General features: G+C 62.0%; 3 protein-coding genes and 1 long non-coding RNA gene across 8 annotated transcripts in view; 3 read left to right on the forward strand and 1 right to left on the reverse strand.

The window, feature by feature from the left end:
* Nucleotides 1-14,996, forward strand: part of NHSL2 (NHS like 2) — a 36,851-nt gene extending 21,855 nt beyond the window's left edge. For 3 of the 5 annotated variants that reach the window (XM_052813711.1, XM_052813713.1, XM_052813712.1), the window contains exons 2-8: nucleotides 4,966-5,118; nucleotides 5,987-6,123; nucleotides 6,304-6,508; nucleotides 7,531-7,662; nucleotides 8,969-11,176; nucleotides 11,282-11,414; nucleotides 11,848-14,996. In XM_052813711.1, coding sequence (XP_052669671.1) covers nucleotides 4,966-5,118; nucleotides 5,987-6,123; nucleotides 6,304-6,508; nucleotides 7,531-7,662; nucleotides 8,969-11,176; nucleotides 11,282-11,414; nucleotides 11,848-12,160 — 3,281 coding nt within the window. In that variant the 3' untranslated portion in view covers nucleotides 12,161-14,996. Of the gene's footprint in view, nucleotides 1-496; nucleotides 679-2,051; nucleotides 2,422-4,965; nucleotides 5,119-5,986; nucleotides 6,124-6,303; nucleotides 6,509-7,530; nucleotides 7,663-8,968; nucleotides 11,177-11,281; nucleotides 11,415-11,847 lie in introns of those variants that run through there. The other 2 variants (XM_052813714.1, XM_052813715.1) reach the window with 2 other exon arrangements.
* Nucleotides 14,997-15,820: 824 nt separating this feature from the next.
* PIN4 (peptidylprolyl cis/trans isomerase, NIMA-interacting 4) lies at nucleotides 15,821-17,050 on the forward strand. Its single transcript, XM_052813887.1, has 4 exons — nucleotides 15,821-15,899; nucleotides 15,995-16,068; nucleotides 16,211-16,330; nucleotides 16,875-17,050. Exons 1-4 carry the CDS (start codon nucleotides 15,860-15,862, stop codon nucleotides 17,031-17,033), a joined length of 393 nt encoding a protein of 130 aa, XP_052669847.1. The 5' UTR covers nucleotides 15,821-15,859; the 3' UTR covers nucleotides 17,034-17,050.
* A 599-nt stretch (nucleotides 17,051-17,649) lies between these two features.
* On the forward strand, nucleotides 17,650-19,542 carry LOC128153925 (uncharacterized). Its single transcript, XR_008239154.1, has 2 exons — nucleotides 17,650-18,087; nucleotides 19,242-19,542. It is a non-coding gene; the product is annotated as an uncharacterized LOC128153925 (long non-coding RNA).
* Nucleotides 19,498-23,898, reverse strand: ERCC6L (ERCC excision repair 6 like, spindle assembly checkpoint helicase). The gene is made up of 2 exons (XM_052813886.1): nucleotides 23,814-23,898; nucleotides 19,498-23,628 (listed from the first exon to the last, which is right to left on the reverse strand). The coding sequence occupies exons 1-2, from the start codon at nucleotides 23,852-23,854 to the stop codon at nucleotides 19,791-19,793; spliced, it is 3,879 nt and encodes a 1,292-aa protein (XP_052669846.1). The 5' UTR covers nucleotides 23,855-23,898; the 3' UTR covers nucleotides 19,498-19,790.
* Between the last annotated feature and the right edge of the window lie 225 nt (nucleotides 23,899-24,123).

Below are 24,123 nucleotides of genomic sequence, written 5' to 3' on the forward strand. Positions count from 1 at the left end.
ACACACGGATGCCGCTCCGCATCCCAGCAGGACAGCTGGACCGGCGGGTCCGAGTTCAGCAGGGGGTGAGCTTGGGACAGGAGGTGCTTTCTGCGGCCGCTGCCAGCTCCCGCTGTTTGCTCTTTTCTCTTCCTCTCCGCTCGTCGCAGAGCAGCGTGCGCTTTGGCTCTGTACCACAGGGAATGTCATCAAGCCGCACGCGCCGGGAGCGAGCAGTCGCGGTGCCGGCGGTGGGCCGGGGCGCTTGCTCGAAGCCGGCGGCATATGTTGCCGGCACTGTGGCGCATCGGCTCCTGCCGGCGGGGTTTGGGTTGCTGTCGGAATCAGTCTCGGCCTCCAAGTTCGCAGTCCTCATCCTCCGGTGTGCTAGGACTGGCGGCGGCGGCTGGCTTGCCGCTGTGCCGATACCCGTTGCCATGGCTGCTCTGCTAATGGTGCATCGCCTGCTGCTGCCGTTACATCACTCCTGTGGTACCTCTGCATCGGCAGCGAGGGGCCGAGCAGCACCGACTGCATTGCCGGCGCTTCCCACTCACTTGGAGCGAGCTTGAGAAGGAAAAGTTTGGCGGCAAGCTTGAGCAAGAGGCATTGTCTCATGGGAGCTTCGGCCTGAACTGAAACAACTCCTGATGGCTCTGTCGAATATCTCCCTGTGGATTCGGGATGCCTGGGCAGTAGGTAAATAGGGATGCTGGCGTGGAGCGGGGGTGACTCGGGGAGATGCTGGTGGAGGGCACGTATTCTGTGCTCTGCGGTTGGGGGTCCTGCAGGGAAGCTTTTCTCCCAGGAGAGAGTGAAGCTCAGCACCCCTTGGAGCAAGCTCCCCTTGACTTCAGCCCCGGTCCTTATACCCCCACAGTGGCCACAGCATCCCAAGCCTGAACACTCGCTCGCGCTCAGTAAGACTCTGCAAGCTGTTAGAGAGGTAGCAGCGCCCGCTGCGGCTGATGGTGCTGGCTCAGACCCCTGCCTGGGGCAGCCCAGCAGGGACCGTCCCAGGTGCCATGGCCCTGCCTGCCAGCGCTGCCCCTGCTTCCAGCCCCAGGGCGAGGAGCAGAGCTCGCTGCCGCCAGCCTGCAGCTCTGAGAGGGGACAGACCCCCTGGGAGACACGGGGACACGCGGGGAGCAGCCTCCGGCAGCCCTGGCCTCCAGCCGCCTGTCGGTAACACCTCTGCCCATGCCTGCACCTGCCTGCAGACAGAGCTGGGGCTGCTGCCTGCTCCCCTCCGCAAACCCTGGGGCAGGGAGGGGGGACTGATGCCAGCAGGGAGCTGGGGCTAGCTATGTGCGGGGTGAGCCTCTCCACCAGCTGTGCCTCAGTTTCCCCCCAGCAGCGAGGCTGGCCAGGCTCAGGTCAAGAGTGCTGGGGATGCATGGGATGGAGCCGGCCCTCTGGCTCTGCTCTCCCAGGACACCCTTCGCCTCCCGCAGGCATCTGCCACAGGGTGAGGGCCCCCTCAGAGGCATTTTGTATTTCGAGCCTGTCACCGATAAGCTTGGCAGGAGGGTCACCGCCAAGGGCAGCAGGCTCTGCTCCGGCTGCACCGTTCCCACCGTCCACCGTGTCCTCCCGCCAAGCATTCCGGCTCGGCTGGGTCATCCCGAGCCCCACGGGTGTGGGTGGCAGCCGTGGCTTGCACGGACATCCCAAACCCGCTCTTGCAGCGAGCCTGCACCAGGCTGCTTCCGAATAATACAGCCCGGCCCTCGGGAGCACTGGCAGCAGTGCCGCTTTATCAGCCCCCGCCACGAGCCGGGCTGCTGGCTCCTCGCACCGCATCGCGGAGCCGCCGCGTGATGCTGGGCTGTGAGCGGCTGCCGGAGCTGTGCCCAAAAAAACCCTCTGAACGACTGCTCCCAAGCAGCAAAAGCCAAAACATCAGGGTGTTACACTCGCTCTTGCACGTAGGGTAGCGCAAGCAAGGTGCAGCCCCTCGGGGCACGGGTTTGGGGTGCCTGGGCCGCCGAAGGGATGCTTGGCTCGTCCGCCCTTTCCCACCCCTTCTCCTCCTCAGCTGCTGCTTCTGCCGGGAGGATGAAACCAGCCCCACCAGCGCCTCGGCAATGCCCGCGCCGCTGCCCGCGTCGGCTCAGGACAGCGCCGGCTCGCTCGCGTTCCCAAAGGAGCACGTCTCTGCGAAGGGTGGAAAGCCCCGTAGGGCAGGGACCCCCCTCAGCCGCCCCGCGCTGCCTTTTCCTCGATGGCCCAACCATGGCCGGCCACGCTGCCCTCTCTTCCCTGCCTGCAGCGTGCGTGGGCAGGGCAGGGTGCTGGGCCCCCCCCTCGCCAGCTGCCTGGGCACGCTTCCGCTTCGCCCCAGGGCGGCCCCGGGTTTCGGCGCTGCGGTTTGCCCGCGTGGTTGGAGCCCACGGGGTGGGTGCTGGGGGGTGCCCCGACAGCGGGGCCGAGGCCACGGAGGTAAGCTCCCGTACTGCGGCCCCGGGGAGGGCGGCGGGGGGCTTCCCCCCGGCAGGATGCTGGCACCGGGAGGCTCGGGGAGGTGGGGGGGCAGGGGGGTAGCAGGGGGCTGTGCTTTGGGGGTGTCCCCAAGTCCTGGGGGGACACTGTGTAGCTGCTGCCGGGTGTGCGTGGGGGTGGCATGTGTGGGCAGAAGGCAAGGAGCATGGCACCCACTGAGCCAAAGAGGGGTGCAGCGAGGTGGGGTGTGGGGCCCACCCTTGGGGTGCGCTCGGAAATGGAGGGGGTCTCAGCGGAGCCCCACCTCGCCGAAGAGAGCGGGTTGGGGGGCTGGGGTCTACGGAGGTGAACGTGTGGTCCCTGGCCCCCCAGCTCCCTTCCTGCGGCCCTGGAGGTCAGGTTTTTGGGGAGACGCCCCGACCGTGCCCCGGCTCCCATCCCCAGGGGATGACTGGGCACACGGGGTGAGCCAGAGGCCAGGCCATGGGGGTCCTTCTGCCAGAACCCCCCCCCCGGCCCCTCTGGGCATCGTCACCTGGCAGGCACCAAACTGGGAGGTGAGAGGAGGAAAAGCCACGTCCCTGCGTGAGAAAAGGGGGTGCCTTCACCCGCAGCAGGGAAAACTTTGTCGCCAGCTGCACAGCCCTGCCCTCTGGCACGGGGCTCTGCAGCCGGGCGAAGCCTCAGCGTGGTTCACACGCACACACGCCCCGACACTTCTTGGTTGATATGGAAACGAGTCAAATTATTTAAAGGAGAAAGGGAAAAAAAAAAAAAGGGGGGGGGAAAAAAAGCCTGATGTTAAGGCATGTCGTTATGGTAACACAAATTATAAAAGTAACTAGGCTAGGGACGTGGCACCTTGCTTTCGGGTGCTGGGCGTTGTGCAGGCTCTGCCGCTCGATCAGCCGGCGCTGGGGGGAAGGGTGGGCAGGATGGCACCCACAGGCAGGATGGCACCCGTGGGCAGGACTGCACCTGCGGGCAGCAGGGGTGATGCTCGGGATGCAGTGCCGGGTGAGCCGGGGCATGGCTGACCGAACGCCGCAGGAGGAGGGGGACATGGCACGTGCTGGGGACCCCGGCCCCATTTTGGGACCATCACCCTTCACCCAGGCAAGCAGGATTGCCATCGCTATCTCGGCTGGGGTCTGGCATGAAGCAGGGTGCCGTGGCCAGAGGCGGCTGCGTTTTGGCAGCTGGGGCGGTGGCGTGCTCGCTGGGGACGGGCACCCCGTGGCCCCGCATGCTGCAGGTGGCAGAGGGGAAGTGTTTGTCACGCTGGTAATAGGAGCACCTCGACCGATGGGGATGGGGACGGGCACGCAGGCAGAGCCTGCCTGCAGCCCCAGCACCATCGGAAAGCCCTCAGCCCTTGGCACCCGGTGCTTGCCGCTCTTCCCTGCAAAATGTGAGTCAAACTTGGGATGTGCATCCCCCTGGCCAGGCGGATGAAGCGGTGCTGGCTGCTGAGCGGGAGCATCCCAGCTACCAGACGGGGTGAAAGGATGTCAGGCCCTGGTCCCCAGGGGTGACACCCAGCCCGGTGAGTGACGCTGGGCACAGGACCTCGTGCAGCGCCTGGTGTCAACAGTGGCCATCCCTCTGCCCACGCCAGGGGCAGCTGGAGAAGAATTAGCCCCAAATCCCCAGGGATGAGACCCTGGTCATCCACGAGCCCCATGTTTAAAGCTCACAAACCCACTCTTTGCCTCCACCGCCTGGATTGGGGCTTGGATGCGCTCGACCGGCAGCGTGCTGGCAGCGGCACTCCCTTGGCTTCGGTGCAAAACCACGCTGGGTAGGAAACCCACATCTGCGCGGGGCCAGTGCTGCTGCGGAGCGGAGGTGCCGGGGCTGCAGGGGTTCCCATGGCAAAGCCTGTTTGCCGGAGCCCCGCTTCAGCTCCCAGCACGCCCAGCTCCCTGGCGAGCCCAAATCCTTCTCCTGGGGACTCTTCCACCTGTATGGGTGTTTCAGAGGGTCTGGGCGAGTGCCTGGCCCATCCCTGCAGAAGTTTCCTTCCCAGGAGACCTTTGTGGGGCATCCACCGCCGGGGCAGGGCGCGTTAACCTCGCCAAGCAGGCTGAAACCAGTGTGATGAAAGGCACCATGTCCCCTTTGCTCCCTCCTTTTCAGTTGCAACTTCTGCTCTTCTCCAGCCAGGAGGTTGCTTCACCGGAGCATGGGGCGTTTCCTGCACCCAGGAGCAGCCGGGCAGTCACCCGGGGCAACAGGGCTTGCTTCCTTCCCCAATTTCACCCTGCTCCCTTCCTGGCTTGTTCTGGCAGCCCGCGGGGACGGTGTCCAGCCCCCGGAGCGGCAGCGGTGCCGGCGATGGGGTCTGGTCCCACCCGGCAGCAGCCTGCCTGGGTGGCTTTGCCAGGGTGGGACGCAGCCACATCCCAGTCCCTGCATTCCTGGAGAGACCTAAGACAGGATGAGCGTGCTGTGCCGGTGTGGCGTCAGCCGGCAGCCCGCGGCAGCCCTCGCAGGGAAGCCGCCCGCCTGCCTCCCTCTCACTCTGCTCCCTTCCACTCGCAGCCACCTCTAACCTGGACCTCGAGAGCAAGAAAGCTGCCCACACCAAGCTGTCATGGCAGCAGCCGGTGAACGTCTTTCTGGCAGCCGGGCGCCCGCCAGGCATGGAGCAGCTGCACCAGGAGGCCCAGCTCAACCTCCAGAGCTTGCTGCAAGGTAGCGGGGCAAGAAGGGCCGGCGGCGGGCTGGGTGAGGGTGGCAGGGATGGGTGCTGCCTTGGGTACATGACCGCCATGCAAACAGCGAGGTCATCTCCCACGTGCACGTGTCCGAGCCTCTTCTCGGACGTCGCCAAGCTGTAGAAGTTGGGTCCCGGGGAGGGGGGTCCCAGTCTCCAGCAGCCCCTCTCTGTTCTCTGCTCCCAAGCCGCTGCTGCCAGCGGCAAAGGAACTGGGGCCAAGACCAGCCACCGGGGCGCCCGCCAGTCCCACCACGGCGCGGTTCTGCCCACGAGGGCCCTGGGGACCCGGCCGCCGATCTGTCTAACCGGATCAGTGTGGCCGTTGATTTTGTTTCCTTCCAATTTCTTAACCAAGCCGTCACGCGGCCTCGGCTGGGATGCTTTGCAGGCATCGATTAAATCAGCAGCCCGGCCTTCCCCCGGCTTGTAATCTCATTAAGTCAGCCTGAGCAGACCTGGTTTCTGCCAGGCCATAACGACCAGCATTAATTAGCTCAACAATTACAGGATGAGGAGACACTGAGTTCCCTCCTGCCTGTCCCCGGCGGGGTTCTGCTTCCCCATGGGACCCACTGCCTCCCCAGGCAGACCCCTGGGAGGAGCAGGGTGGGCTGCTGGGGTCTCAGCACTGCCTCAACTCTCCCCCCAGCCCTGGCATTCCGACTTGGGGTCTCCCTTCCCCACCTCCTGAGCTGCCTGTGTTGAGCAGGGATGGCAACCCAGCCCGGGGACAGCCAGCTGGGGACAGCCGCCCATGCCTTTGTCTTCCTCTTGCCCTGGGAGCAAAGCTTTCCCCCCCAGCCGGCGGCTGGAACAGGGTCCCAGGCTCCGTTTCTCTTGCAGAGGAGTATGAGGAGCAGTACGCCGAGAGCAGGGTCACCGGGCAGACCTTCCGTGCCGCCAGTCACCTGCCCCCCGACACCCCCTCCGAGCCGTCTCCCCGACCCCCGCCTGCCAAACGCCTTGAGTTCGTGCTTATGGTGAGTGCCGGGGCGGCAGGGCAGGGCGGCACAGCCCCAGCATCGCCCGGAGGAGAGGGGTTGGCGCGGCCGCTCAGGCAGCAGGGCTGGGGCGGGGAGGGGGGAGCGTTTGTGTCCCACCCTTGTCCCTTCGGTGGGTTACGTGCCTTTCCCCCCGCAGCCGTGCCTTTCCCCCCGCAGCCCCCGAGCCGGCGAGCAACCGAAGAGGAGATCGCCAGCACGACTGCGCTTGGTGCTCGGCCGCCCGACGCCTCCCTGAGCCTCCCCACCAGCCCGGACAAGCAGCCAGCCTGGACCAGGGCCTTCCCCCTGCCCACCGTGGAGGAGAAGCAGTGGCACCAGTCCTGCTCCATCCAAACCAACATCGTCCCCATCAATGTCTCGGGTAGGGCAGCAACCCCATGGCGCGGCGGGGGGAGAGGTGCGAGAGGCAGCCCCGGCGCCGAGCCGGCACCGGAGGGGAGGATGCGGGGTGCGGGCAAAGATGTGCCCCAGCATCCGACTGCGGCGGGGTGCGGGACGGTGGGAAGGGGGGGTGGGGTTGTGAGCCTGTGTCCCCGCGGGCCAGGCGGGCACCGGGGGCAGAGCAGGGGACAGCAGGGCCACGCTGGCGTCTGTCATTCCAGCCATCTCTCCTGTCATCCACAACTTTGTGCGTCCGATCCACCGGCGATGCCACCATCCAGTCTCTTGTTTCTGCTGTGCTGCCCAGCCAGCCGGTTCTGTTGTCACCTTGGCTCTCGCCACGTGCCCAGCCTGTCTCACCTGTCTGTCCGTCTGTCCGTCCATCCTCTTGGGGCTGCAGCTCCCAGCAGCGTGGTCCTGCCCAGTCCTTGCAGACTCGAGTGCCATGCTCTGCCCCCAGGTGGGAGCCTGGGGCCAATGGCTGAGCAAGGTGCACCTTCCGAAGGCCAAAGATGTCTTTGCGCTCTTTCCCTCCATGTGATGGCTCTTCACTCCTTCTCCCCCTCACCCAGGGAGAGACGTGCCACGACCACGTTGGTCCCTCTCCCTGCGCTCTGTTTCTCATATCCATGTCCCCAGTGTGGCTCAGCACCGCTGGTCCCATTAATGACAAAGACCAGCGGTGCAGGGTCCAGCCTCACCAGCACAAACCAGAGCCTGTCACACAGAGCAGGGCTGGTCTCTGCAGCTTTCCATGCATCCCACCTCCATCTGCAGCATCGCCATCTTCCCACCGGCCGGCAGCGCCCGCCGTGCCTCCATCTCCCCCGCGGATCACCCCGCATGGCTCACCACCCTCCTGCCATCCCAGGCTCCTGCCTGCAGTCACCATCCCAGGCCGGGGGACACCCAGGGCACAGGCGGTGATGGAGGGGGGCCGAGCCCCCACCCCGGCAGCCCCTCCCGGCACCGCTGCGTACAGCCTGTTTGTTTTGGCTACAGGGCAGCACTTTGCTAGGCACGCGAGTGCTCGTCACTCCCTGTTTAACACAGAGACCGCGATGAACCCCAAGTCCACCCTGCGGCGTAGACGGACCATTATCGGATTCCCTAACCTGTCCCTGCGAGACCAAGGTGACGGCAAGAACTGCGCAGCCGCTTCCATGCCCCGGCAGCGCCTGGGCAGGGCTGGCACCGGCTGGAGCTGCCCTGATGGTGGGCAGAGCCACCCCGGGGGCTGGCAGCCAGCCCGGGCACAGATGAGCTCCCCGGGGATGCCCCGGCCTCGGGGAGGTAAAGGCCACCGTACTGGTCCTGCTCCCTCCTGGGGCACCGAGGTGCTGGGCACGCTGGTGACACCGGGCTGGCCCTGGGGCTGGCGTGGCGTTGGGGACAGCCCCTTCACCCCAAATCGGGGTCCTGCACACTTAACGGGGCGGGAAGGCCACCAAAATTTCTCCTAGTGACGGGAGTCACCCGGCCTCAGCTCCGGCAGCTCCTGCCCCGTGCCCGCCCTCCCCGGCTGCGGGCAGGCTCCGCACGCAGGGTGCCGGGGCTGCGGGGCACGCACCCAGCTTGGGTCTTTGCTGGGGCTGGCGAGCCGGCTCGCGCGGCTGAGGGTGCCTGCAGCACTCCCGGCACGGCCACAGACCAGTGTTGGACCCCGTGGGGACAGCAGCCATCCCAGCTGGGGGGCCTTGTCATGCCATCCTTTATGGGAGGTGTAGAGAAGCCCGAGCCAGCCTCTTCTCGGAAGCAGGTAGGGACAGGAGGAAGAGAAGCCATGGTGCCAGCTGCACCAGGGGGAATTGTCACTGGGTGGGAGGAAGGTTTTTCACCATGACGGTGGTCAAACCTCCAAAAGGTTGTCACAGCTCCTCCCTTGGAGATGGTCAGACTTCAAGCCACTGCAGCCTTCAGCATCCTGGGTGTGCTCTGAGCAGGGTCCCCAGGTCCTTCCCCGTCCAGGCTGTTCTGAGATGAGGTGGCACTGTGAGCCATCGCATCCCTCCCCGACCCGGGCGGCGATGCCTTGCTCTGCTCTTCCTGGTCCCCATCTGTGTCCCCACACAGGGCAGCACTGTGGTCACTGTGGGGCCGATGTCCCCGTGGACAGAGACTCCTGCCATGGCTGCTAAGTTGTCCGTGGCACATCCCAGCTAAGAGATCCCAAGCTGGAGGGTTAACACAGGCCATGGGCTGTCCCCAGCTGGGTTACGGCCACCCCAGTACAGGGGGTAGGACAGCATCTGGTAAGAGGGTGTCCCCTCCAGTCCGTGTGGGCACCTTTCATGCCTGGGCAGAGATGCAGCCCCAGAGATCGGCCACGGGGTGGGACCTGTCCTGGCCCCACGGGCACGCAGGGCAGGACCGTGCCGCCGACCCGCCGGCAGAGCGCGAAGCGGGACGATGCTGACCCGGGCCGTGTCTCTCCTCGCAGGCAGCGCCAACGGCCCCACGTTCAACGCGCGCGCGCCCATCGCCGAGTCCCTCTCCTGCAGCTTCGTGCCCGAGGCCGCGAGCGGGGGGAAGGCGCCCCAGGAGATCAGCCCCCGCCAGCCCCTCTCTGCCCCGCTGAGGAAGACCTTCAGCGACCTCGGGGCCCGCTGCTGCCAGCCGCCCGCCGCCGTGGACGGTGCGGCCACCCCCTCCGCCAGCGCCTGCAACGGGCCGCAGGGCACCCCCTTCCCCGCGCCCTGGAGCACCCTGGGCTACGCCAGCCCCCCCAGCCCCGCCGCCGGCCAGGGCAAGGGGCCCGCCTGCACCTCGCCGGGCGGCTCCAGCCCCTCGCCCAGCCCGGGCTCGCCCGCCGCCGCCGCCTCCTTCTTCATTGCCATGGAGGAGCGCGTGGGCAGCAACGGGCCCGGCTCCTTCTCCGGCACGGTGCCTGAGTCCCCCCCCACCTCCGGGGGTGGCCAGAGGTGCGAGGCCCGAGAAGCCAAGGTGAACTTCTCGCCGGGAAGCCAAGAGGAGCCGGAGCCGGCGGCGGAACCGGCGCGGCTGGAGGTGGAGCGGGCAGGGTGCCGGTTCCGCGAGCGGTCGCTGTCGGTTCCCACCGACTCGGGCTCCCTCTGCTCCGTGGACATTGCGTACGCCGAGACCCGGCGGGGCAGCGCCAACTACGCCCTGGGCTACCCCAGCGCCAGCTCCGAGGGCAGCACCAGCACCGACAACGTCTCCCTGGGGCTGGAGCAGGAGGGCCAGCGGCGGCGGCGCTCCAAGAGCATCTCCCTCAAGAAGGCGAAGAAGAAGCCTTCGCCACCCACGCGCAGCGTCTCTCTGATTAAAGAGGGGCAGGATGCTGCCCCGGGGCCCGGCTTGGCGCTGCCCAAGGATCAGCGACCCAAGAGCCTCTGCATCCCACCGGAGCCCCAGGGCCACCGGCTGGTGCACGCCGACCCCCAGGGGAGCGTGGGGAGGGAGCCCGACGGCACGGCCGCCCCCCACCAGTGGCACCTCACGGACTGGAAGGCCGGCGATCCCTATCGGTCCCTCTCCAGCTCGAGCACGGCCACGGGGACCACGGCCATCGAGTGCGCCAAGGCACGGGGCAGCTCCGAGTCCCTCGCCTCCCCCTCCGTCTCCAGGGCCACGACGCCCTCCCAGCTCTCCGCCGAGGCAGACCTCAAGACCTCCTCCCCAGGCAGGCCCACGGGGCTGATGTCTCCATCCAGCGGGTACTCCAGCCAGTCGGAGACCCCGACCCCCACTGTCCCCACCTCCGCCATCCTCGGGCACTCCCCGCACCAGGTGCGGGTGAGGCCGCTGGTCCCCGAGAGAAAGTCCTCGCTGCCCCCCACGTCCCCCATGGAGAGGAGCCCCAAGTCCAGGCTGTCCTTCGACCTGCCGCTCACGCCACCCGCCCACCTCGACCTGTCGGGGCTGAAGATCTCCCTGAAGGGGAAGACGAAGGTCAGCCGGCACCACTCCGACTCCACCTTCGGCACCAAGCTGGCCCAGAAGACCAGCCCCATCGCGCCCATCATGCCGGTGGTCACGCAGTCCGACCTGCGCTCCGTCCGCCTCCGCTCCGTCAGCCGCTCGGAGCCGGAGGACAACGCCGACGGCCCGGAGCGTGCCGACGAGCCGGCGCGTGGTCCCTGCCCGGGGCCGGAGAGGAAGGTGAAGCCGCCCGTGGCAGAAAAGCCACCACTGGCCAAGCGGCCCCCGAGCATCCTGCCCAAGCCCCCAGCTCTGCGGGAGGAGGGTCCGCTGTCCCCCACGTCCCCGCCGGGCGCTGCCGCCAAGGAGAAGGGGCTTCCACAGGACGGCTTCGTGGTGCTGCGGAAAGGGGAGCTGAGGAGGGGTCCGGGGGAGCTCCCCTCGCCCCTGACCCCGGCAGGACCCCGGCGGCTCTCGCAGGGCAGCCTGGAGGATGAACCGCGGCCAGAGCGGAGCGGCGCCGGCGAGGGGGAGCGGAGGAAGGCCAAGGTGCCGCCACCGGTGCCCAAAAAACCCAGCGTGCTCTACCTGCCTCTCGCCCTGGCCCCGGCACAGCTGGGAGCCGGCATGGGGGACCAGCCGCCCACCCCCAGCCCCATCATCACGCTGGATGCCTACCCCACCTGCTGCAACCCCGACGATGAGGACCTGCTGTCCCCCAAGGCCCTGGGCACAGCACAAGCCAGCGACCCCGTCTCGGAGCAAGGTGAGGGTCTCCCCGCTCCTATGGTGGGTTTCACCCCAGGGACACGGGGGTCCCCCCATGCCTGCACAGGGCGGTTCACGGCTGCCTCCTTCTCCCCGCCCACAGGCAGCTCAACGGAGGCCAGCACGGAAGAGAAGAGCTTCGCCAGCGACAAGACGGCTGACTCCATTGCGGAGGAGGACGACGACGTGTTCGTGACATCCCGCACCACGGAGGATCTCTTCACTGTGATCCACAGGTAGGGCTGGTGCGTGGCACTGGGTGGGAACAGCCCCTTGCCGCATCCTGCCACGGTCACAGGACTGGGCACAGTGTCCCCCCGCGTCACGACACCTTAAATTTTCCACACCGGGGCCGATGCTCACACCTGGGGACAACCCGGCTGTTGCTGCCTTAAGCGATTCAGAGTTTAGCACCCCGAGTCTGCGGCCAGGCTGGGTCACCAGCTTGCAGGGGGGGTCCACTGCTCCATCAGACCTAGCTACCAGGAGAGCATTTGCCAGCAGCTAGGTGCATCGCCTGCCGTGCACGGGCTGTCTTCTTGCCCTGGCGGAGCAGGCACAGCCACAACCGGGCAGGCATCATGCCCTTTGCTGTAGGACCTTGCCCCATCCAGAGCAGTGGCAGCTCCCCCCAGGGCTGCTCCCACCACGTGTCTCTCTGGTGCCTAGGTCGAAGAGGAAGGTCTTGGGGCGGAAAGAGCCTAGTGACACTTTTGGCAGCCGGCCCAACTCCCACTCACCCGTAAAGACTTCGGGCTCCCCAACCAGTGAGTCCCCGGTAGCAGCAGGCAGCACCGGGAAGTCTTCCAGCAGGAATGAAGACTTTAAAGCCCTGCTCCAGAAGAAGAGCAGCAAAACCAGCCCCGGTACCCGGCCATCTGCTGCTGAACTGCTCAAGACCACAAACCCGCTGGCTCGGAGGGTCATGACAGAGTTTGCCCCCGAGCTAGATGGTGCAAACAGCCCCAAAAGCCAGCCCTAACCGTGCGTGGTCCCTTCTGGCCATGAAGGGCTGGAGATGGCTGCAGAGGGAGTATCGCTGCGGAAGGGGTGTCCTGGCTGCCCCGGGTGAGTCCATGCGTCCCGCTGGGGGTTTTCTTCTGCTTTTGTTTCTTCCTTGGAGAGCCGCCGGCAGAGAGGCAGCGTTTGGAGCCCAAGGCCCTGTGCCTCTGGTGGAGCTGGGCCCTTTCCAGGAGGGAAGAGGCGGCACCGCTGCTGGGACCGTCCCTGGCTGAGCCGGCTCCCGGGACCGAAGGCGCCTGCTCGGGAAGCAGAGCGGGACTGCAGCCCCCGGCATCGCTCAGCACCCGCAGCAAAGCTAGCTTGAAACTGTTTGGTCACTTCGGCATGTGGTACTTTAAATGGCTTTTCTAATGCACAGTGGTGATGATGTTTTATTCTCTTTCATTGACATTGTACCTTGAGTTTCCCAGGCAAAGATCCCAGGTTTGAGTTTGGCTGGATACACGGACATGTACTTTGGGAAGACGTAAGGGGGCTGGCTGGAATTGAGGGTGCTTTGGAAGAGCCACAAGCGGTTCCCCCTCATCGTCCCGAGCATCCTCCCCGCCACACGGGGAACAGGCACCCCGGCGTCCGCAGCCAGCGGCAACGACCTCAAGCCAAAATCCAGCCCCTCGAAAGCCCCCAAAATGCTGCATTTCAGAGCTCCTCAGCTCTCGGTCCAAAAGCAAACCCCAGGGTCGCCTCCGCCGCCAGCCCTGGGGGAGCCTCGCCCCGCCGGCCACACCACACACGGAGCTCCGCCAGCCTCCCCGCTCCCCGCCAGCCTCCCAGCGTGAGCGGGTCCCGCACCAGGCTGTCGACTTCGGGTGATGCAGGGTGCGGGCGGCCCTGCCGCCGCGGGAAGGAAGGGCTACGGCAGGCCAGCGATGCCCGGGGAAGCCCTTCCCCAGCTCTGCCTCTTGCATCGCACCAAAGTACCCTGCGACGGCATCGCCTGCAAACATCTGCCGCGTCAGCTGCCGGAGGTCCTAGGTTGCCACCGAGCTGTTGGCCAAACCCAGCCAGACGTCACCTGAGCCACCTCCCAGGTGACTCCTGGGGTCCCTCCGGGTTACCCACCCCTCCGCCTGTGCCCGCTGGCTGCGGGGGAGCTGTGCGAGGCCGAGCAGGATGCGTGCCAGTGCCATTGGCAAAGCAGGGGCTGCACCCCGCCGCTGTCCAGGGAGTGCTGTTGGCAGTGCCACCATGCCCCTGGCACACGCAGGTCCCCCAGCCAGCCGGACCGCGTTCCCCTGAGTGTCCCGTGGGCCGGGACGCACTGCCCAGGTATGCGGCAGACCCTGCGTGGTGTGTGCCCACCCGCGAGGCTGCCCGTGTGGGTGCTGCCAGGCAGTGGCACGTTCTGCGCCGCGGCGCAGGGGGATGCGGTGCTGGCACGGCCACGTTGCCCAGCCCTGCCGAAGGGGTGGTTTGCACATCCCCGGCTGGGGTGCCAGGCCTTGTCCGGGGCACAATGTAAGGCGCAGGGTGCGATTCGTCCCCCTTGCCCTCAGCTGCTTCTTCCTGGCTTGGCTCCAGCCTGGGAGCCTCAGCAGTCAGTGACAGAGGCCACAGTGAGGGGCAGCGGGGCAGGGACAGCCGCTGGGGCAAGGGCAGAGTTTGGGAGGAGGGCAGGACTGAGAGGAAACGCCAGCCCTGGCGCAGAGAACGAACACAACCATGCAGCTGTAGCAAAGGAGAAAGGGCCAGACTGTGGATGACAAAGAAACAGGGTGTTTAGGAAAACTTCCACTTTATTTCTTGATATATTTCTGCAAGCTCCGGCATGCCCCAGCCCTCCTGTGCAGGGGGGGGAGAGCGATGCGGCTGGGTCCGGGCAGCGGTGGGGAAAGGAAGGCACCACGGCAGCACTACAGCTGCCCCTCTGAGGGGCCAGAGCTGGTCTGCGGGGTCTCTGCACCCCCCCAGGAGCTCTGCACACAGCCTGGCCTGCCGGGGAGCACAGCCCTCTGCGAACACCTCCCCATCCACACACCCGTGCTGGATCTGACCATAAAAGAAGCTCTGCTGTCCTTGCGGTTGGTTCCCCCTCCCCTCCCTCCCGTTACTTGCACATTGCTCCCTTCCCTCTCCCGGGGTTGCAGATTTAAGCCTGTAATTAAGATCCAGGCTGAGAAACTCAGGAAAAAAAAAAAAAAAAAAAAGCTCTAACAAATTTCCATGCTTCATCTCCATCCCACGGCAACCCAGCCCTCCCGCTGCTCCTGGGCCCAGCAGCAGGGTGCTGGTGTGGCGGGGAGGGGGCCCTGGGGACGGGAGAGGGAAGCGCTGGGGACGGGTACATTTTGCACATGACTGCTCAGGAAACCGGTGGCGGTGGAGGCGGTGGCCAGCGATGGCAGCCGGCAAAGCGGGCTGGGGACAAGCACGGGGAGGGGACACCCCTGCAAAAACCCAGCACTCCTGGCAGCGAAAGCGGTCATCCGCTACCGGATAAGAAACGTCTGGGAGGCCCGGGATGAATCCTGGCTGCTGAGCCGTGGGATGGAGATCCTCATTTCCCTGGCTGGAGGAATGGGCTCTTCCTGGCGAAGCTGGCCAGCTCGGGGCTGAGAGCCGGTCCCTGGCCGCTTGCTCCCTCCTCCCTCCGGCTGTGGATGCAGAACCCTTTCTGCAGCTGCTTCACTGTGGGAAAAGCAGCTCATGGTCCCTGGGGAGAGCCCGGCCGGTGGTGACAACCCCCGGTCCCATCACCCCTGGTCCCACGGGGCAGGGACCGGCCCGCCACGGTGCGTACTTCTGAATGTTGTACTTTTTAAATCTCGCCAGCTTGGTAAACTGCTCCCTGCTGACAGCTGCCTGTGCGTGCTGGTTCTTGGGGCTGCCGAGGTGGGCCGGAGCCCTGGGGAAGGGTGCTGGGTGGGAGGGACGGGCACCCCAACACCCCCCCGGGTGGCTCCAGGGGACGATGGCAAGCGCGGGGCCCATGCAGCCCCATCCACCGGGGCCTCTCACAGCGTCTGCCACGCACCCCCGTGTCCCCAGCAGCTCTGGGGGAGCGCAGGGACACCGAGGGGTGTCGGGGACAGCCCAGGGTGGGTGCCGGGGGTGGCGTGGGGGGCTGGGGATGGACTTGGGGTCCTGGGGTCAGGTGGGATGGGTGCTGGGGACAGCCAAGGGTGCCGGGGTCAGCCCAGGGTGCCGCGGACAGCTCCGGGAGGATGCTGGGGTCAGCTCCGGGGGGGTGCTGGGGTCAGCCCAGGGTGCTGGGTGGGTGCCGGGGTCAGCCCGGGGTCCCGGGTGGGTGCTAGGGTCAGCCCGGGGTGCCGGGGACAGCTCCGGCTGGGTGCTGGGGTCAGCTCCGAGTGGGGGCCGGGGACAGCTCCGGGGGTGCCGGGGACAGCTCCGGGGGTGCCGGGGTGCCGGGGACAGCTCCGGGGGTGCCGGGGTCAGCCCGGGGTGCCGGGTGGGCGCAGGGCACAGCCGGGGCGGGTTTGCTGGGACAGCCCGTGGCGGCCGCCGGGCCCAGGCCGCAGGAAGCCTCCGGTAACGGCCGGCGCCGGGGTCCCGGCGCGGGGTCCTGGCACGGCGGGGCGGGTTCGGGGTGGCCGGGCGGGCGCCGGGCGGCGAGGCGGGGGGGCAGCGGCAGGGACGGCCCCAGCCCGGCGCGCCGCGGGCAGCCCGGGGGCCTCGGCGCGGCACCGGCGGCGGCAAGATGGCTCCCAAAGGGAAAGGCGGCGGCAAGGCGGGCAAGGGTGAGCGGGGGCCGGCGGGGTCTGGGGCGGCCCGGCCCGGCCGGGCGCGGGTGGGGGGCGAGGCCCGGGCCGGTCTCAGGGCGCTGCGTTCACAGGCGGGGGCGGCGGCGGCGGTAGCAGCAGCGAGAGCAAAGCCCAGGGCCCGAAGGGAGGCGGCAGCGCCGTGAAGGTGAGCCCGGGGGGCGGCGGGGGCCGGGCAGGGTCCCGGCGGGGGGTGTCGGTCTCCCCGCTCCTTCCCCGGCAGACGGGCAGCCAGCGGCCGGCCCGGCCCGGCCCGCCTGCTCCGGCCCCGCTTCGCTCTCCCCTCCCAGGTTCGGCACATCCTCTGCGAAAAGCAAGGCAAAGCCATGGAGGCCATGGAGAAGCTGAAGTCCGGCCAGCGGTTCAGCGAAGTCGCCTCGCAGTACAGCGAGGACAAAGCCAGGCAAGGGGTACGTGTGGGGGTGTTCTCAGGGGAGGGGACAGCGCCTTTCGGGGGAACCGGGTCCGTGCTGGCCACCGCCGCCTGCTTGAAGGAGACTGCTATTGGGAAGTCCTTCCCGGGAGCCTTCAAAAAGCTCCTTTCAATAGCTTCAAGCGCAGCGTGCCCAGTGCGGGGGCGGGCAAATACTGGTCGGGGGCAGCCTTAACAGCTAGGCGAAGGCACAAGCAGGTGCCAGTAGCTCAGCCGTAAATCCTTCTTTGCAGCAGGGCTGAGGTAGTACGTGAGCCCCGCGCAGCAGCGGGCCAGCGCTCAGGGAGGGCAGAGCCCAAGCTTGCCGTGGCTTTAGCCAGCCAGCGCTTGCTGAGAGGCAGCCCCGCATGAGGAGCTCTTCGTCTGTGTGCTGTCCTCCCTGACAGCAGTGCACGCTGCCAAGACAGATGCTGCCGGGACAGGCTTCTTGTCCCACGGCCACATCACCCACCCTCCTTGCTGGTGAGGCTGCTGTTGCAGTGAGATTCTCAAAGCTTAACCCTGATGGTTCCTTCTTCCAGGGAGACTTGGGCTGGATGACCAGAGGCTCCATGGTGGGACCTTTCCAGGAAGCAGCATTTGCCTTGCCTGTGAGCAGCATGGACAAGCCAGTGTATACAGACCCTCCCGTAAAAACAAAGTTCGGGTATCACATCATCATGGTGGAAGGCAGAAAATAAAATGTGAATGATCATGACCTTGTTGACTGCTTGAATCTTGAGAGCTTCCCAGACACCTTGATCTCAGAGCAAGTCAGTCATAACCAGCAGCAGGCTTGGAGGCAGCCGGCTGTCCCTGCCATCTTGGCAGGACACACAGATTACAGCTGGCAGAGAACAGGGCCCTGCATATAGAGGTAAAGCGTTCCTTGGAAAAGGTGAACTAAGAGCTTTTCACAGTTGTTGAAATCTGCTTTGCCTGGCAGGCCAGCCTCTTGCCTTTCCCCTTGCAGAGACAATGACCTGTCCACCTGAATAAGGTGCTCAGGCTTTTATCTGCAAATGTAGGTGATCCAGAAAGGGAAAGAGGGGTTCCCCAGGGCCTTGATCTTTATCCCCATCCTCACCAGTGAGGATGCAGACAGCTCCTGTGCTACAGTTTCTGCTCCAGAGCTCAGACTTGGACTGGGAGGACAGTCCCTTTGGCAGAGGGTGGGTAACACTACAGCTAGAGCTAGAGGTCACCGCCCCGGGCAGGCAGCTTGTTCTTGCAGTTACCCAGCAGAGGTGTGGGTCAGGCCCTGGCTGAGCAGGAGCAGGGAAGGGGAGTTGGGGGCAGAAGTCCTCCTAAATACCGAGGTGCCCATACCTCAAGCTACATCTTATCCATGGGAAGCTGGGGGAAGAAATTGTGCAACTTGGGCTTGAATGAGAGAAAAGCCACTAAATGCTCGCTTGTTGCTTCCTCCATTTGCCTACTGCTGGGTGTGCAGTACATGTCTCAAGCCTAGCAGGCTGGGCCTCATCCTTCTGGTAAAACTGCCTGAAGGACAGCATGATTGATGTGACTGAGATAGCACATTACGTCTCCTACCTCTTGGACCTTAGCAATAAATATCTCAGTGCAGCGATTCTCCTCCTGCTGAAAGACAGCACTCAAACTAGGCACGTCTCTAGCAACAGACACCAGCTTTGTTTGCAGGCGAGCATCGTGCAGCATCAGAGGGCTCAGAGATGAGGAGAAAATACCAAAGAGAACAAAAGGCCTGTCCAAAGATCAACATACAAGGAAGAGGTGAGACTGAAACCAGGGCAGGTTTTTCTCTTTCCTCCCTTTTTGGGGTGTTTGTTTTGTTAAGAGAATGGAAAGCTCAGAGAGGCCAACAAATGATTGCACAGCTCTAGTTCATTAATATTTTGTTATGAAAGGCAGACAGGCCTTTCTGCAGCATGAGAGCAGATGTGGCCTCATTTAAGGAATGGTCTATTAATAAACTGCTTGTTTCCAGGCTACCAGAGCTTTGTTCTACCTATTAGCAAAAGCCCATTGGCACATCTCCTGTACCAACAGGATCATTGTTTGTATTTGTCATGTCTCCTAGTACAAAGGATTCAAATTCAGCAGACCAGTTTCCTCTCCAAAAACTGCAAAACTCAGCAAGGTGTGAAAGCGTTCCTTGCTATCACACCGTAATACAGAAGGCAAACTTGCTAGGCACTAAACATGCACTTGGCATGAGGAAGCATCAAAATTCACTGCCTTATTGTCACAAGGAAAGACTGTACAGAAGATGGTCATAGTGGTGAGCATACCCAAGCCAAGTTTATCAGTGTGGTGGCAGAGGGCAAGTCAGGTAAGCAGAGCATTGCTAGAAGCCAGAACAAGGTTCTTCTCATTTTAAGCTTGCATCGTTCTGAACTACAAACCCACTTCATAGCTTCATCGTGCCTACAGTACCAGAGGGAAATACTTAATCTACCACAGCTAAGCTGTATGTGGGAAGAGGGTTAGAGGACTTCCTTACCAGAGAAAAAGCAGCTCAAAACTTTAAAACCAGTATTTCCCCCTCCTGCTGCCTTGTGCAAGAGCAGGCTTCAACTGTACTACTCAGAGGGAAATAAAGATGGGGGGGGGGGGGGGGGGGCAGAACAATGACAACACCAAACAAGACACTCCTTTGAAGCCCTTGACTCCTCCAGCAGTACCAAAAGGTTTGAGGTGTCCAGCACCTTGCAGCAGTCAAGGTCTAATTGCTATTCCAGTCCTTCTGCAACCCCCCCACTTACATACCCCTTCTACAGCGACCGCAGTCTGGCAGGGATTTGAGCAGAAGGGTTTCTGCAGTACCACATTCAATGTTAGACCTAGCACCAGGCAGATGGTGTGTTGGCCTCCACTGCTTGGAGGATTTATAGCAGTAACGAACTTCTTTTTTTCCTCCTCCACAGCAAACACATTCTCAGACCAACTTAAAACCAGGTTGCAGTGGCTCTTTTCTCTCCTTTGCACCAGCAGCCAGCTCACCCAAATGGTGGGTGACATTCAGGCAGACAAATCGGCTTATTTCAAGTCAAGGAGGGAAGAACTACAGCAGCTTGAGTTTAGATTGTGAAGCTGCTGTGGAACCACACCCTCAGCATCCTCTCAGGAAAGAGGCAGTGACTGAAGGGCAGAAAGATGAAGCCAGGGCTGCAAGCTTGGAGAGGGGTTTAAACATAAAAGACAACTTTATTAAATAATTAGACAGTAGCATGAACTGTTTTCATCCTTGTGAACTGCATCCACAGTGAAGTCCCTTCCCCAGCACCTGACAACTAGATTCTTAGACTGTTTCCTGATGCGGGAGGACATGCTGAATTTGTTCAGTCACCATGAAGGTATATTGCAGCCATCAGTCTTTTTTTTTTTTTTTTTTTTTGAACTAGCTTAAAAGTGATGTAGTTCAGACAAACATTTAATGAGAAAAAAGTAAGACTGTACTTAAATGTATGCAGATTTCATTTCTGGGCTAGCTGTCTATACAAGTTTAAAGTCATAAGCATAACTTCAGGATCTCCACTTTTTATGTCAAGAGCTTGCAGGAAACAGTTCAATGCCTCCTGCAGTTTTCCATCATCCTTAAGTTTCTTCCCACTGTCTACCAAGGTATTATAATTGCCTACAGTGGGAGAGGAACTCTGACGAGCCTCTTTTTCAGAGACACTTTCCTGGGTGAAGTAATCTATCTGCTCACCTGACTGAAGCTCAGCATCACCAGTGGATTCCTCCTGAGATGACTCCGTCTCATCTGCTTCAGACTGCTCAGAGAGCATACAGTCTAGAAGGAATGATTCTTCCGCTGTATCAAGTGTTTCTCCAGCAGGTTCTTCTTCAGGCTCAGCAGATTCCCCACTACACTCTTCAGCTTCTTCTTCCACAAGGTCATCTTTCTCCTCATTGCTGTCATCATCATCTTCATCAGTGGTTCCCATGATTTCTCCAATATCCTCAACCTCATCTACCACCCTGTTGATTAGAGATCGTCTGGAAGCGTTAGACCTGTTACCACTGTTCGTTAGTTGAGGAGAAAAGACGGCTTTTGCTATACTTCTGTCACATTTAGGAGTGGATGCACTAATTCCTTCCATAAATTGATGCAGAGGGCTGTGGAAGGGAGAGGGCCTTTTTTCAGACTGGTTTTCCTCCAAGATCATAACGGAATGGTCTTCATCCTCACTGTCTGAAACAATTCTGTTTAAGCATTTCTTTCTACCAAAAACAAAGGCACCGCTGCTTTCATCTGATGCTTCACTCCCTTGCAGGGAGTTATTTGGCTCTTCTTCAGCTGCATGGCAGGGTTTTCCGCAGTTATTGTTCTCACTTAGCCAAGTTTTTGTTGGAGATTTTTTTGTTGGAGACTTACAAAAACTTTCTGCTTTTAGTTGGAAGCCCTCCTTTTCTGGGTGTTCCAGTGATCTTTCCCTGTTTGAGGCATCTTGCCATCCATCTTCAGACTCTTCCAAGACCAGATTGAAGTCAACTTGATCCTGGAGAGAAGGCACACACATATCCTCCAAGCTGGCTTCCAACATATGAGACTTCTGGAGCCCAGCATGGATTTCTGGTGTAACATTTGATAAACTGGGCACTGTGGCAGCGAAAGCTAACTCAGGAACGTCATTTGTATCCGTACCCAAGGCAGCATGTGGGTCAAGTACCTGATCTGACATTTCTGCATCTCTTAAGCTTTTGGGATCATCAGCCACACAAGAGTCATTAGAGGAATGCTGTCGTTGCCCAGACAGGCCATTCCCTGCCTCAGTCAAGCTGTCCGAATTTACATGGGAACACTGTTTGTGTTCGAGACTCTGACTCTCTTTATCAAGTGGATGAAGTCCAGGTGATGATGGTATAATGCTTGATTCAAGATTTTGCTCAGATTCTTGTATACTGGATTGTTTCCCTGTCTTGCTGGTATTAAGCAGCTCTGTATCTGTACTAGACACATCTTGTGCCCATTTCTCTTCGTCCAAGTCATCATTAGTCAGATTTGTCATTTTGGAGCTGACATTAAGAACCTGGGCCTCCTTGTCCTCTGTAAGATCAATAACTTTGTCATTTTCGTGTTTATCAGCTACTGGTGGTGAAACAAAGCGATTTATGTTGTTCAACCCTGGAGACAACTTCTTTGGCTCGGAAACCAATTCTGGTGGTCTTTGCCACATCTCTTCACAAGCATTTCTGATCCCCTCCATCCTCTGGTCTCTAAGCTGAGACTCTAACTGAACTAGCTCATGGGCCTTCTGTACCCTCCGTTGAATGTACTGATGGGCTTCTTCACTCTCAACCTGCTCCTCATGAGCTATTTCCCTTGTATATATCAAGTCATGATCAGAAATGCCAAACATTTCCAGAGAGTGCAAATAAGCAATGTGTTCATCCAGCTGCAGGTCAGTCTTTCTTTGGGTGGCGTGCAAGGACTGCAGCTGGATCTGAGTTGCAGATGTTCGAGTATCTTCTAATGTGAAGAGCTCCCTCAGTTCCTGCTTGGAGAAATATCTAAACGGGTTCTTTTTGTCACCGGTAGTCTGTCTTATTAGTGAATCCTTAAATACTTGTCGCCGGTATATTTTCTCTTCCACTGTACCGCAGGTAATCAGTCTATAAATTACTACGTTCTCTTTTTGCCCAATCCTATAAGCTCTGTCTACAGCCTGAGCATCTGTAGCTGGATTCCAGCTGGGATCAAAGATCACCACTCGGCTGGCTGCTGTTAAGGTTATACCAACGCCACCAACTTGAGTGGTGAGCAGGAAGACGGAGTAGTCCTTGTTACACTGAAAGGCGTTAATGCGCTTCTCCCGTTCTGTTAGGTGGGTTACCGTTCCGTCAATACGCATGATCTTAAAATGTCTGCGAGACAAGACACGCTCTATGATATCCAGCATCTTCCTTGACTGCGAGAATACCAGGGTTCTGTGTCCCTCTTCTCGCAGTCTTTCTAGAAGCCCTATGAGGAACAGCATTTTCCCAGACTCCTGAACCAGAGTCTCATCAGAGAGATGATCTATTTTATTAGCGCATGAAAGCATACCTGCTTCAGTCCCGTGATCCTGCTCAGAGTACTCCTGTTCTTCCAAGCCCAGCTGGATACATGCTCTTGCAGACAGAAGCCTGGGGTGGTCACACAGCTTCTTCAAGACAGTCAGCTCAGCCAGAGGCGATCGGGTTGTCGTCAGCACTTCTTTCACGTGATCCAGAGAGAGGAAGCTCCTGTAGATTTCTTCCTGCACTGGTGCCAAGTACACCCACACAACAAAGTCATTTTTCCTAGTGAGAGATGGCATGACAGGAGCACTGCTCTCACTTGGATCCTCGGGAAGAGGAGCGTCTGGTTTGTCAGCACGATTGTTTTTGATGTCGTCTTTGGTTCTCCTGAGGAAATACGGCTTTATAATGGTCATTAGATTCTCAGATATCTTTAGCCCCAGTGCTTTCTCACCTAGAGTTGCATCCTTCTCCCTTGCCCTAGTAATAGGATTCTCATATTCCATTTTAAAAGTTTTGGCCGTTCCCAAGAGAGAGCCTTGGCATGCAAAATCAAATAAGGACCACATTTCCCGCAGGTTGTTCTGCACTGGGGTGCCCGTGAGGAGGAGGCGATGCTTTGCAGGAATCGCATATACACACTTGGTCGTTTTGTTAGACGGGCACTTGATTTTATGCGCTTCGTCAAGAATGACGTAGTCCCAGACAAACTCTTGCTCGCAGCTGCTGGCAAGCTGCTTCCAGTTGTTAATGAGCATCTGGTAGCTCGTGACGACGATGCCGTTCTTCCTCTGGACCCTCTCCAGGTTCCTGGTGCGCTCCGTCTTGCTGGTGCCGTGGAACTCCTTGACGCGCAGGCCGGGGGTCCAGCGAGCAAACTCTGCCAGCCAGCTGCTGACCAGGGTGGTGGGCATGATGAGCAGGACGTGGCGGATGAGCTCGGCATCGAACATGCCCGAGAGGAAGGCGATGACCTGGATGGTCTTGCCCAGGCCCATGTCATCCGCCAGAATGCCGCCGGGCCTGCCCTCCCGGTGCAGGCGGTACAGGAAGGCAACGCCATCCCGCTGGTGCTGGAAGAGCTTCCCGTGCATCTCCCCGTAGATCAGCAGGCCGCTGCCGCACACGTCCACGAAGCCTTCCTCCTCCTCCTCCTCCTCCTGCTCCGCCGCGGCCAGCGCCTCCTCCACCCGCTGCATGCGGCCCCGCAGCTTCTCGCTGGGGCGGATGGCGGCCGCCAGCCGGAACAGCCGCAGCGCTTCCTCCAGGTCCCCGCTGCCCGCCGCCGCCTTCGCTCCATTCACCAGCCTGCCAAGAGTCACCGTGGGCACCGACCGCACCGGGACTGCCCACGGCCGGCGCGGCCCGGCGAGCTCCGCTCCCCGCCGGGCCCACCGACGCCCGCTCCGCTCCCCCCTCGGGCCCACCGACGCCCGCTCCGCTCCCCCGGCCCGTCCCCGTCCCACTCGGCCCTCCGCCCGCCCCGCGCTCACCCCCGGTACCGCTCCTCCTCCGCCAGCCCCGGAGCCGCCATGGCGCCCGCGCTCCGGCTGCCGCCCCGCGCTTCAAACGTCGACGCCTTCCCGTCCTGCACCGCGCTGCCCTGGGCTGGGGTTACGCAAATGAGGGGGGGCCCGCACCCAATCAGCGCCGGGGAAAGGCGGGGCCTCGGTGGGAAGGGCGGGGCGGGGCGGGGCCGCGCTGCTGCCGGTGGCCGCCCCGCTCTGCCCGTGCCTTTTCCTGGGGGCGGGGACACGAGGGACCGGCACCCGTCCCGTGTCCCCGTGACCCCCCCCCCCCCCG

Source organism: Harpia harpyja, chromosome 18 (assembly GCF_026419915.1).
Source record: "Harpia harpyja isolate bHarHar1 chromosome 18, bHarHar1 primary haplotype, whole genome shotgun sequence".
Classification (NCBI taxonomy): domain Eukaryota; kingdom Metazoa; phylum Chordata; class Aves; order Accipitriformes; family Accipitridae; genus Harpia; species Harpia harpyja.